At 35.9% G+C, this 14,559-nt stretch overlaps 1 protein-coding gene across 1 annotated transcript in view; it reads left to right on the forward strand.

Moving 5' to 3' along the window:
- DPYD (dihydropyrimidine dehydrogenase) overlaps positions 1 to 14,559 on the forward strand; it is an 800,443-nt gene that overhangs the window by 391,865 nt on the left and 394,019 nt on the right. The window contains exon 12 of the mRNA XM_045897134.3: positions 403 to 587. Coding sequence (XP_045753090.1) covers positions 403 to 587 — 185 coding nt within the window. The remainder of the gene's footprint in view (positions 1 to 402; positions 588 to 14,559) is intronic.

Below are 14,559 nucleotides of genomic sequence, written 5' to 3' on the forward strand. Positions count from 1 at the left end.
TGAAAATAATGGTGTGGACAAAGAAAATTTTAGAAAATTCATTTTATATTCATTTAAACAGATTTAAATGGATTTTATACACATTAAAATATTTAAGAGGCTGTACTTCCCTTCTTCCTGGATCTGTACTTCCTAGACATAAATACCAGATTTGACATACTGCCCAAATCTGTAGTCTTTAAAACCTACATGTGAGGTATACTTTGAATTAAGTCAGTATGCTTTGGATGTATTATTAACTCAGATATTTCATTAACTTTCCATTTTTATGGTTCATTAAAAACAGTTGTTTGCATCCCTAGAACAATAATTAAGTCATAATTTTTCTTAATTTTCAAATCATAGTTACGTGATGCACAGATTAGTCATTGCCTCTTGCCTTTCACTCTTTTTTTCTTCCAGTAAAAGAAGCCTTGAGCCCTCTAAAATTTAACAGATGGGATCTCCCAGAAGTAGATCCAGAAACTATGCAAACCAGTGAACCATGGGTGTTTGCAGGTGGTGATATTGGTGGTGTGGCTAACACTACAGTGGAATCAGTGAACGATGGAAAGCAAGCTTCTTGGTACATTCACAAATACATACAGGTAGGCATTTGCCATCACTTGTAGCTAATTTTTTCCAATGGATATATACTTCTTCATTTATTTTTGCTACACATTCATATGAGCATTTATATATGGTAATATATGACATACACATATACCTATATTTACTCGGATAAATTTTTTTTAACATGGACTGGATAGCACAACTGTTTAGTTGATTGAAAATTCAGTATGCAGGGCGCCTGGGTGGCTCAGTTGGTTGGGCGACTGCCTTCGGCTCAGGTCATGATCCTGGAGTCCCGGGATCGAGTCCCGCATCTGGCTCCCTGCTCAGCGGGGAGTCTGCTTCTCCCTCTGACCCTCCTCCCTCTCATGCTCTCTGTCTCTCATTCTCTCTGTCTCAAATAAATAAATAAAATCTTAAAAAAAAAAAAAAGGAAAATTCAGTATGCATTTCTTTTTTTTTTTTTTTTTTTAAGATTTTATTTATTTGACAGAGGGAGACACAGCGAGAGAGGGAACACAAGCAGGGGGAGTGGGAGAAGGAGTAGCAGGCTCCCCGCAGAGCAGGGAGCCCGATGTGGGACTCGATCCCAGGACTCTGGGATCATGACCTGAGCTGAAGGCAGTCGCTTAACCAACTGAGCCACCCAGGCGCCCTCAGTATGCATTTCTACAGGGAAATGCCATGAAGTTATTAGTTCTGCTGTGTTCAAAATATTTATCAATGGCTTAAAGACACAGATAATACATTTATCAAATCTGGATGGTACACAATATGATGGCCGGTAAGATCTATATTCCTAATGATCTTACACAGTCCAGAAAACTGTATTGTCTGTCCATTTGAATCAGATGAGTTCCTATCCATTTCCCAAATGATATGCACCTAATTGAAAAGAAAACAAATATTTTATAAATTTCAATTGTAATTTTTTCACTTTAGTCTTATGAAACAAATGCATAATAGAAAAATGATAAAATATAAAGTTGAACATACTCTTACAGTAACTGGGTGGTCATGGGGAAGAGAAAAGCCATAATTACTAGATCTCAGTTGTCTCACTTTTTGACAAAATGCTTCTTTTTCTTCTTGCTCTGTAATTTAATTAAATGTAGATACAGTGATCTCCTTTATATAAAATGTTTCTGGAAAAGTTTGCTCTTATTAATAAAATTCTTCTTTCTTTCCTATTCAGGAAAGACTCTATTCATAACATGCTGTCTGCCTCTCTTCTTTCAGTTTCTTTTGTTTGTTTCCCACATGCTAACAAAATTCACTTTGTCTTTAAGGTCTCCTTGAATATTTTTCTGCCTCTTTGCCATGACCGCTTAGACTTACGGTTGTCCTCCTATTTTTTTCTATAACCCATGCAGGACTTCTTACCTACCAGGTACAGCCTGGACTTTATATTGATTATATCATATTTTTTTAAGTTCAATTCACTGACCTAATCCCACCTCAGCCCGGCATCTCTGAGTAGCGGGGCTTGGGATGTTGTGGTCTAGGGTGTAGTTGGTATCCCAGGGCTCTAAGAATGGGTGTAACCAGCCTACAGGTCATGCATAGAGACAAAAGTGTGATTTAGGAAACAGCGTTTTGTGGAGATGACAAATCTAAAATAAGAATGCTGTCCAAATCAGTCAAAAGGGATGAGGATAGGGAAAAAAGGGGAAAGGAATGCAATTTTAACAGGCAGAAACCTGGGAACCCAAAGGAGCAAAGTTGGTAGTAGCTCCAGCCCCAGTCTCCGTAGCACCTATACTTTGGAGAGTCTCCATGGCCTCCAAAATACACAGCGGAGCGGTTCAGCTGCCCAGGATGGACTCCTGATTTGGCTCCTTTTGCTCCTTCTGCTGCAAAACTTATCACCCTATCTTTCTATTTCCTCATTTTACGCTTCTTGTCACAGCACTCTCAATGGTCCCAGTTGCACCTCTGCATAACTCCCTCATTTGTATTTCCATCTGTGTTCTTCCATGATCCAGCTGTCTGCTGATAATCTTCACTCATGTGCCGGATGCATATTTCAGATTCACTGAACAGCACTTGGTTACCTACACTTGTAATTCATTGCTATTCAACTAAACATACTCTCCCCAACCTGTTCCATCTCCAGTGTTTAACGTTTCTGATACCCAGTTTCAAAGCCTCTAAATCAGCATTCCTCAGGCTTCTAGATTACTGACTTCTAGATTACTCAGACTAATACAGTTTTCAAAATCAATTTTGAAACCAAAATAGGCCTGATAGCTTCTTCTTTTACTGTGTAATGACATTAAAGCAGGCACTTGAATACATGAAATGGTAACATTTACTATATTATATATACAAGAATTAATAAGACAATTTATGAGAAAAGTAGCAAATAATACAATCTCAGAATAAGCTACTTCTTAAGAAAATATGGTTGAAAGATTTACACTAGTGTGTTTACACACACATATTTTTTCATTATAAAATAACACTGTTGTATACATCTTTACTTATGAACTATTTATCTAAATTTTATTTTCCTCTTCTCTCTCTCTCTCTCATGTATGTATCTGGTCAATTCCATCTCTGTAAAGACTCTTTCATACACTTACTTTAATTTGCTTATTTTTTTGTGCTGAATACAATTTTTCTTTGACCAGACATCTCACTGACCATTCTGTTAACTTCTTGAAGAAATGAGAGTAGAATCAGGAGATAAGAGAAAAAAGTCTCTTGTGCTAGGCCAGATGAAACCTAGTGAATGCATGAATTCTGCTTTCAGGAGTGAAAATGGCGGGAAGACAGAGATACTAAACAGATTTGAAAGGTAAAATTGAATGAGGGATGGTGGAAAATGGCATGTGTTAATTCTTTTTCTAAAGATTTAAATCCGTTTATAGCTTTTAGATTAAAGTACGTAGAGAATATTTACTATATTTGAGATGATTGTGGTTTTGTCATACTTCACAATTACCATTCGAAAGGGTTCCTAAGGGTGTTTTTCTTTTGACTTTACTTTTATCTTTTTACTGCCCTGAATCTAATAAATGTATACTGAAAAAAATGAGCAATCATTTTATTTATCTTCCACTTACTCATAAAAGGAAAGAAACAGACTTTTAGGTATGATGAAAAAGAAAAGTGCAAGTGCTTTAAAAATATATATTGCTAGGAATGATAGTGTTTGAAATATAAAATAAAAAATTCCTGACCAGTAAGAGTTTTGGTTTTGGCTGAAGGCTTTAGACTTGTCAAACAGTGTTGAATTGCATTTTAAAGATGGAGTAGAAATGGAAAGCAGGTAAAATCTCTGTCAAGTAAAATCAACACTTCTACCTTCCTGCCTGTTGGTTGCAAAGTGCTAAGCAGTGATAAGACTAAAAAGGAGCATATAGACAAAGTGAGATTTTTCTCTCTCCACACTGTCATTAACTTAGTTCTGGCCTCTATTGCCTCTTACAATTGCTTCCACTTCTTCCCTTGTCGAATCTAATGAGCCTATCCTGCAGCCAGTCATCTTTCTGGAGTACAAGTTTGATCCTCATTTCTTCATTTAAAACCCTCAGAGGCTCCTCTTTGCACTCCAGATAAAGCCTCATCTCCTTAGCTTGTGATGCTAACTTGAATTTCCCCTAGCACACCAAGACTTCTCCTGAATCCAGGCCCTTCCCCTACTCCCCTCATTGTATCTGTCTCGATCCTGCTTGTCTTTCAGGTCTTGCTTCCTCCTCCTCTTCCAGGAACATGGTCCTTCTGTGTGCTCTGTAGCACATGTTTCCTTGACTGAAGCCTGCCCACGGTCTGCCTCTGTACAAGCCAGTGGCCATGCTTGTTTATTGTTATGCCCTCAAAATAAAGAGTGTATTCATCTATTAAATAGGAAAAATACATAGAATGAGAGAATTCATTGTAAAGGAATTTAAAGAGGAGTTAAGAAAACTAATGAGTTTGTTATATAAGTTCATTAACACTGTAAATAAATAATGTTTCCTTCAAATGCAACATCCATTAAGAAAAATTTCATAATGCCTGAAGTGTATTCATGAATGAAGGTTTATCACTGCTTGTCTTATGTTTTACATTAATTTGGGGTGAAATAGAACACTAGATAGTGTACTTTAAAAATGATTTAATACACACATTATAGTATTAATTCATGCATGCAATCATTGCAATTGGATATTTTGAATTTATTTGTAGTATGCTTTTTCAGACACATGTGATTATTTAAAGATAGCCCTGTTGGGATTTCAGTAATTCCCATAGTTGTCTGAAGAGAGCTTCACTTAAATTTCATTAGTTAATATGATCAGTTACCATTTATTGAGTACCAGCTGTTGGGCCCAAAACACTTGACTTTGGGAGAGTACCAAAGTGAATAAACGAGGAGAGGTAAAATACAGCAGTTAGAAATTTGGGCTCTGAATTAAACAGACCTGATTTCAAACCCAGTTCCAACACTTTCAAACTGTGTGACCTGAAGCAAGTTACTTCATCACTTCAGGACATGGTCTTTTCAGAGGTAAATAAACTATTTTTAATAAATGAGCAATAATAATTAGAGATGTTAAAATGGTATTAGAGAACAATTATAAAATAGGAGATTTTGAATGGAAAGCATAGTATAGGATTTTAACAGACAAAGATTCAAAGAGGCTATTTCTGGTAATTATGAAAGCATTTTATTTAGCCATTTATATTTTCATTGATATACATCCACCTGTCTATCCGTGTAGTCATTCATGCATGGATTCATTCATTCATTCATTCAATAAGCATTTTTTTTAAAAAAATAGTGCTTTCAACTTTAGATAGTACTAATCTGTAGGTTTATAAATATGAATTGAAACATGAAACTTGCCATTAATAATCTCACAGTCTGGTAGGGAAGAGAGTGGTGTAAACACACATCTAATACAATATAATAAACTCAGTAATAAAAAAATGTAAAGGCACAGGGTAGCATGGAAGAGATAATGTGATTGATTCTATCTGGATGTGGGTATCAGGATGTGGAGTCAGCAAAGGCTTCACAAAAATGAAGATAACAAATAAAGAGGGAGGATAAGAAAAACTGAGTGATTTGAATTGGTGGAACTTAAAGGGGGCTGCTGGCTAAGACTGTAGAGCTTGCTCACCGCCCAAGGGTCCGCAGATACGGATACTAGCTGCCTGAAATACTGACCAAGCTCCACTCGCCTAACAGTGGTATCGTTGGTTGTGCTGCTACTCAGAGGAAGGAGTGCCTGCCTTGAATTGCCACAAAGGTGCTTTCTGCTTGCGCTGCTAAGACTTACACCTGTGCAGTGGCTTCTTTCAATTTCACCAAAAGGCATTCTGGGTTAGTGGAGGCCCTGAACATAGAGAACATGTAGGAAAGAAATGGGAGAAAAGGTCTGTGATTATACTGGAGTTAGGACATGATAAGAATACCCAGTTTAGGATTTTAATTTGGGGTCGATAATGAGGTAGAAATGTGGTAGGAGTTGTTCGCATAAAGAAGTGATAGTGTCTTGGGGCGCCTGAGTGGCTCAGTCGTTAAGCGTCTGCCTTCGGCTCAGGTCATGGTCCCAGGGTCCTGGGATCGAGCCCCACATCGGGCTCCCTGCTCTGCGGGAAGCCTGCTTCTCCCTCTCCCACTCTCCCAGCCTGTGTTCCCGCTCTCGCTCTCTGTCAAATAAATAAATAAAATCTTTAAAAAAAAAAAAAAGAATTGATAGTGTCAGATCTTGTATAAATATAGAGAGAAACATTTTCCAATTTGTCAACATTTCCCTCTTAAAAGTCTTTATTTTATTTTATTATTATTTTTTAAGATTTTACTTATTTATTTGAGGGAGAGAGAGATAGTGAAAGAGATCATCAAGTAGGGTGGGAGAGAGGGAGAAGCAGGCTCCCCGCTGAGCAGGGAGCCCAGTGGATGGATGTAGGGCTGGGCTCGATCCCAGGATCCTGAGATTGTGACTTGAGCCGAAGGCAGATGCTTAACAGACTGAACCACCCAGGCGCCCCTAAAAGTCTTTATTTTATAATATTAAACTTACTTGTCTTTATTTAGTTGTGCTAATAAATGATCCAATATGACTTCACCTTTGTTGTTTATAATACTATGATGTTAGCAGGAGTCGAGGCATATTTGAATTTTTTTCTTCTTCTTGAATAAGAATTACTGAATATTTAACATAATTTTGACAGGGTACCCAAAGAAAGAGTATGTAACTGAAAGAATGTAGCTAAACAAACAAACAAACAAATCTATTGATTTTAAAATTTATTGCACTTTCACTTGCATCTTTCCAGTGGATTTATTTATTTAGCCAGTGTGCATGTGTGTGTCTGTGTGTGCGTGTCTGTGTGCATGTGTGTGTACAGATGGGTAGATAAAAAGTTCTGTACTAGGAAGAAAAAAAATTAACCACATGAACCCATCAACCTTTCTTCGAAAGGTGCTTTTAGCAATGTGTGAATGCAAGGATTACTATGTGAAATAGAGAACAGGCATATAATAAAATCGAAAGCTAATTTTACTACAACCAATAAATATTAAAGTAGTCCAAGAGCAGAGATCAGTATTGACTAGAATTGTTGGAAAAGACTCACAAAAGAAGTACTCCCTCATTTTTACCCTCCTTGGAACAAACCTGTTATATTTACTTTCATTGTAATAACAGCTACTATTTGTTAACCTCTGTTATACATTGTGTATGTTTTGGTTACAATGGGTATCATTATCTTTATATTTTTATTTCTTTAAAGATTTTATTTATTTATTTATTTATTTATTTATTTATTTATTTATTTATTTCAGAAGGAGAGAAAGAGAGGGAGAGAGTGTGAGTGGAGGGAGGGGCAGAGGGAGAGAGAGAGAGAGAATCTCAAGTGGACTCCACACTGAGCTTGGAGCCCAACATGGGGCTGGATCTCAACCCTGAGATAATGACCTGAGCCAAAATCAAGAGTTGGAGATTTAACTGACTGAGTTACTCAGGCACCCCATGGATATCATTATCTTTATTTCTTAGCTTTTAAAAATAAAGTCTCAATAGTTAAAGAAAACTATTCTAGGTTAAGTATCGTCTTAGTAACGAGGCCAGGATTTGAACATACGTATGTCTATTTATTTTTTCCCCTGGACTGAACTACTTTCCTGATACTTTTCAACTCTGGATCCTCGTTCTTGCTAATCATCTGCAGCCCTAGACATCTTCCCCTGCAGCATGTGTTAAGATTTAAAAATAAAATAATGCATTAGAATTCTGCCTGAGAGTTCCTCTGTAGTTGAAACTGAAATCAGAAGATTGTGATTGGAGGCTGTAGCTTATGTATAACTTAGTTCTGGTTAAAAATATACCTTAACCAGGATGATTAAGTGACTAGAAAAGTTCTAAGATTATTCCACATCTCCTAACTTCCAGGGAAATAAAATAGAGGGATAATTAGCTCAATTAATATAATTAAAGACCTAAATTTAATTGTTAATTGAGGATAAAGATGAGGCACTTTAATTACATAGGTAAATCCAGAAATTCATTAACAATAAGTTGGTTAAATCCAGAACATTCATTTAAAAAACAGAGGAATATAAAAAAGTTCTCTCAGTCTAGGAAACAAAAATCAATAATTAGTTGATTAATCTGAAAAAGTTAAACTTGGGGAATTATAGAAAGGATATATACATATGTTAAGCATGTCATTTTATTTTAAAACACGGATATTCTCTCCTTTTCATTAAAAAAAAAAGCAGAGCCAAGTTCTTTTTAATCTTATGGTTAGGGTTCTATCATGTTTCTTGTGTAAACCTGTTTATAATATGCTGCCAACAACTTCTGGTTTTGTTTTTTAAAGTGGAGCTATACCTTCAAGAAACACAGAGCAATTTCCTGGATTTTTGTATGGTTGCCCGTCAGTTATTTCATTTGTTTAACCCACATCTAATTTGATAGCAACTTCTTTTTTAGCAATTCACCTTTATCATAGCTTTTGAAAATATTCAACTTAGTTTTCACAGACTCAACCCCCTTTCTTTTCACATTCATAGAGCTCTTCAATTTATACAATTAATTTACATAAATTTATAACCAACACAAATGGGGTGAGGATCATACAACTGATTCGATAAGCACACAACTCAAGTGGGGGAGTAGAAAGTTCATAGATACACGGATACCCTCCTCATTACAGAGATTCAGCACTCCTTTTCCTTCCTTTGTATCTCACAGAGGAACAGGAGAGAAGAAATTCGTCCAGTGAGTCTGGTAGGTGCAACCAACTTGTTAAGGGAAACCATATGGTGCCTAAGGTCCTTCTTTACCAAAGACAAGTTTTAATACAAAATGTATTTACAAAATGGTATTATTAATTGACAAAAATGTCAGTAATTTACCAAAATACAATTGTTTAGAAAATTGGGCATTTACTTTTAGTATCAACATATAAACACATTCCATCACAAAAAAAGTAGAGGAAAAAAAGCTAAATGTTATCTTGCCATGCCAAGTACTCCACTATAAGAGCAAACTTGTAAATAGAATACAGGCTAAATGCTTCTAAATTCTAATCCTAGGTTAGAAGCTCGTTTTCCTTGAAGTAGTCATGGTAGTTCTGAGAAGATGATCTTACCAGCATGAGATATTTTGTCAAATAAAATCAGTCCAAATATATGAAAATTATCATCTCAAAACCTATGGATTTGATTACATCATTAGAGCAGTCTTCCATGTCATTATTCTGTGATTCAGAATTCTATCTTAAATTTACTAGCTTTTAGATGCAACATTAAAACACCCCAGTATTTATTCCTAGGAGAGGAAGGGATCGAGTAAACTTACATGTTGCTGCAAGAGAAGCAGTTGCAGTGGTATAAAGATAAATATTGAGTGACAAAAGACAAGAGTTATTAGTGGGAGGATAAATATGGAAAGAATAGGTAAGGGATAGAAATTCAAATAAAGAAATTATATAGAGATTCTTCAAATATAGATAAGAAATGAAAAGGAAAAGAAGCCCTCTTTTCTTTCAGGTAGAATTCTTTCTGTGAAATTCAAACACGGTGAGAAACTGCAGAGGATAAGAAAGGAGGCATTGGGACATTAAACATATTTTAGAAAAAAAAGTTTTGGTTGCTGTGTTTACAATGACTTTAGGAATCACTGAATTGAAGTTGAATGGTTACACAGTACTGTTTGTTCGCTGCCACCATTTGAGGTCAGCTTTCAGCAACAACAGAAAGTTATTTTTTTGGTTTAGTTCAGTGGTTCTACTATATACATGAGTTTGCCTATGTGCATCTTCCCAAATGATATTCTTTTTTTCTTCCTCAAACTTTATCCTTTAGTAAACATGCTGTATTCCTATAATAAGTATCCACATTAAGGTGCCTGATACTGTTTTGATTATTTTGTTTATGAATCTATGTTATTCTTTCCAACTTGTCAATCCCCCTCGAAACTAATTCTTATAGCAGAATTATCTTAGAACATATACACAAGATACACACATAAATATTCTGGCATCATACTGGGTCTAAAATGTCTTTCTTAACCCTATAGGATCACAGAGCACAGGTGTCTTTTAGGTTTTAGCTTTCTACAGTGTTTTCCAGCCCTACAGTGAAGCTTATATGATATTTTAATGGAGGTTATAGTGAAGTTCTCTAACAGTTAATGTAGTTCTACTCAGTTGTATACGGTATATGGGTACATTTTGAAACAGACGTTTGTAAAGTTTTTCAAGACTATTATAAATTCCTTGCATTGATGATCAACTTTTCTCCTACTTGAGGTTTTTGTGTGTTTTCTTTTGGTTCGATTGAGTCTCAAAAGAATCAGTAGTTGTTGAGGGAACTAGGTATCTCAGGGGATTGGTAATGAGATACAGAGCCTTTAACCTCTTGGTCACTAGTTCAAATCTGCCCCAGGTCAAGAGTGACAGAAAGTCATTATCATCCGATGGCAGTTCAATAGGCTATGTGAAATGAATTTGTGATTTCAATACCTAGTGGAGAGAGATTCATGCCATAGTCTCACCATTGAGTGAATGAATACAAAATCGTAGTTGTGATTTTAGTTTGAAGAGTGAGGAGAAGTCCAATCATAGCTAAGTATTCCATTTTCTGGAGCTGAGACTCTTTTTGGTGGATTTGTTGATGGAATGGCAGAGGGAAGCGAGGCTTGCCCTTGTGTTAGTTTGTGATGTGAGGCCGTGAGATGCACATCCATAGGAATCCCTGTCTGTCATTGTTGCTAATGAGGTACAATTCAGCATCATTAAATTGACTTCTAAAAAGTTATTTCACTCCCAGATGGTGATTAATTCAAGATTGAAAGTGACATCATTCATGTCTCCTGATTCTTCAATGCCCTTCTGCATATATTTTTTAAATGTTTCATTTTCCCTTTTAATCATATTATTAATTTTATCTACATTTGGACATATGACTGAACATTTAGAGAGGCCTATTCATTCTTGTCAATCTTTCACATGAGAAATACTGAGTTAACAAACAAGAATAGAAAATTGTAAGGACACTTTGAAGATGGGGAATTAAAAATTGAGCACAGTGCAAAAGGATCATTGCTATAAAGCTAATTGAATTATGTGCATTCATATCAATAAATGAAATCTTTCACCTTCTGCCACTTTTAGGGTTGGAGATTGTGTGAGGGATTTTGTCTTTCTAATATCTTTAGTGAACAGTCAGGTTATTAAAACTTTTTAATTTGGGGATCTCTTTTAAAGGAATTACCTTTCTAAAGAGGACAAAGGCATATGTTTATATTTGAAAGATTTATAAGATCACAGCATTTTCTTCATGATGGAATATTTACATTTTTATTTTATAGCAGGCTCACTGATTTTCAAAAAGAACCCATGTTGTTGGATTGTAAGGATTTTAAAGCTATCTCTGATAATTTTTATGATGTGAAAATCAAATCTAGAGAATGATAGCTACTGTGGCTCATATTAAAGATTGCTGCTCTGTACAAAGATGAGCAGTTGCTAAAAATATGACAGTCTGGGATTTTAGAAATAAAACTTGGAGGGACTTATCTATGTCCAAGTCTCCGTGCTTGGAAGAACTTCCGTGCCAACTTTGAAGACACTTGTTATCATTATCATTGCTTAAAATATCATTTTAATTTCACATCTTCAAAGGCATTCTTTTGCCCTGAAATGTACCAGTACAATATCTGAAGAACTATGATTTGAGAATTAGAAATTTAAATTGCACAGGCTTAATATTAGAGCATTTCCGTTACCCTTTGCAGGTTTTGAGGCAGCTTATTCGACCTTACAGTCTCACCAGGAAGCTAATGGGAAAGCCTTGCAGCAATCTTCGCAGGAAAGTTTCCAAATGTCAAGTGTCATCTTTCCAGCTGTTAGATGAATGGGTAGCCAAGAGGCATTTATTTGGGTGTGCAGCCCCTGTGAAATCTGGGTGAGGCAAGAGAAAAGGCTATAATTTGGTGGTTAGTTTACCAGTATTGGTATACTATGCAGATCTCCTTGCCAGGCAAAGGACTTCATTTTGTGGTTTAATGATTGACAGCCAACTGCAGTGTTCCTGCACTTAGAGAATAAAAATGCCTTAAAAAAAAAAAAAAAAAAGAGGCATCATCGATATGTCATACTAATTTTTGAATCCTTCACTGCTTCAGATAAAAACAATCTTATCGACGGAGCTGGCTTCTTCTTTTCTAAACCCCTTTCCAACTGAGAGGAGGTAAGGCTTTTCAAATGACAACTGTATTAAAATCTTGAGACCTATTGAAAAAGTGTCCTTCAGTTTAAGATATATTGCGAACTCTTTAATTCCTATGTTAAAAGAAGATTGATATGAATCATTGGCCACTGTCAGGTTGAAAAACAATGAATATCAATAAAAAGACAGTTTTAAATCATCATGGATTCAGTTTGAGATAGTGATAGACTCCAAAAAATAATATTGAAGTATATCATGGCTAAATGCTGTTTCCATGCTAAGTTTTTCCACTTGGTCAGGATCATCGTATTGAAATGACTTCAGCCCGATTTCTCATTGGTAAACTGTGCCTTTAGACTGAACTAGAATCAAAAGTGACTGTGATCTTATTTTTATCCCTTCCGGTGAGAAGTAGTCAAGTTAAATTTGCTTATAGTCATTGAAAAATGAAGTCCGTTTCAAGTGTTTATAAATAAGCATACAATAAACCCCATAGACTGTCTGTAGAGTTTGCCTTTTTGATGGTACAGGCATGTTAATTTTTGATTAATTCCCTAGCTAAATACTTCAAAATGATTATTAAAGATCAGAAGCTTGACTTTTTTTCTATTAAAATTTCTGTCTGTAAAAATGTGTAGCTTTTTCTGTATGAAGGGGGATTTTGTAAAAGGAAATCAAGAAAAAAATGAGGAATGAGCCTATATCCAAGGGAGCTATGAAAACAAAACTATCTAGGTGGTGATAGGGAAAGAAAATACCATGACTAATAAGTGATTTTAATGCCTTTTATTGACTTTATATAGGGTTCCAAACCTTTATTAAATGGCAGCGTTTGACCTGAGAAGTAATTTAAAATGAAATTGTCTCCATAAGGGCAGAATATATTCTTACCAATATAGCAGTAGATTGTTACTTCAGGCAGATAACTCAAGATTAGAATGGTTAGAAAAAATAACTGAAAAATCTGATCCATGCCATACTGAACCTGACCTCAGTAGGTGCTGAGGGAGTATGAAAGAAATGAGCCACTACAAGGTCACTTGGTCCAAATGGGCTATAGGTGTTAGGAATTCCATGCCAAATCTCTGACACCTTGATGCCTGGGGCTGTGTGGCACTCATGAAAATATCACAGGAGAACAAAGCACCGAGAATCTTTAGCTTGCTGGTGGAAATTTAAATGCAAAAATTTTAATCAGAACTTTGTTCCTCTACATTCAGTGATTTAGTGAAGTTGAGTCTTATACAAGTTGCAAAGGATTAAATTGAACAATACCTAGATACAGGTGGTATAAGGAAAGCCTAGAGGTCAGGAGACCTGTGTTCAAATCCTGACTTAATTACTCATTAATTCTGCCTTTGGACCTTTGGGAATGTCACACTGCCTTTTGGTTATCTCAGTTAAGGCTCTGAGACAGCACAATGTAGTCACAGAGGTGGAATTCTCAGCTCAAGGACTTAAAAAATGTTTAAAATCTCAAATGCATTATCTTGAGCTTCACTATCTTTATCCATAAAAAAGACAAAATTATAGTTTTTTATGCTTCTGAAACCCAAATTATATATGTTAAAAATAAAGAATCTAATTTATCAAATACCTATTATATGCTGATTATCTTTTTGGAGGCTTAACATGCATGTCATACTCAAAATTATGCCTGCCAGAGTAACTATTCTTTTCTCCATTTTACAAATTAGAAAATGTATGCTAAATTTTGTTGAGATGGCTATGGCCCTGGAAATGTTTGACTCAACCACTTAACATATGGGTCAGAAAGCTGAGAAACAGATTTTAAAAGAGTCAACTCAACTCATAGGAAAATTCACTCAGGAGAAAAGAACCATAATAGAACTCCCTAAAAGGGATTTAAAATAAATATGTTAAAGATCCCCAAAGAGATAAAGACAGCAATGGCATCCATAGATGCTAGAACAGGAGAAATGTAATGCCTTTGTTTAGTTGTTGATGGTAAGGTCTGCTGGGGCTAGAGCCCAGGCTTTTCCATTCTCAGCCCTACTGTTCTTCTCAATAATCATCCTGCCCCTTCCTCCCCATGTCCTTTGGTTGAGCTTCAGTTGAGCATAATGGAAGGCAGAACACATAGGTAAGTCCCTGCCAATCATCAGAGAACTCTGTGCCAGGGTCAGGATGAGAACAATGGCACTAGACTTCTATAATCCATGCAACTAGTCCTCAAAATGATCTTACTTGATTTTTGGATCCCTTTTCATGCACTGCATGGTCACTATATACCAGACAACATCCCGTGGGAAGGTAGCCTTCAAAGTGATTTTTTGTCAGTTTTGTTCTCTGGTATCCTCGGTGCCTAGAAC

Source organism: Mirounga angustirostris, unplaced genomic scaffold (genome assembly GCF_029215605.1).
Source record: "Mirounga angustirostris isolate CCGP_5_RB_7025 unplaced genomic scaffold, mMirAng1.0.hap1 SCAF_4, whole genome shotgun sequence".
Lineage (NCBI taxonomy): Eukaryota > Metazoa > Chordata > Mammalia > Carnivora > Phocidae > Mirounga > Mirounga angustirostris.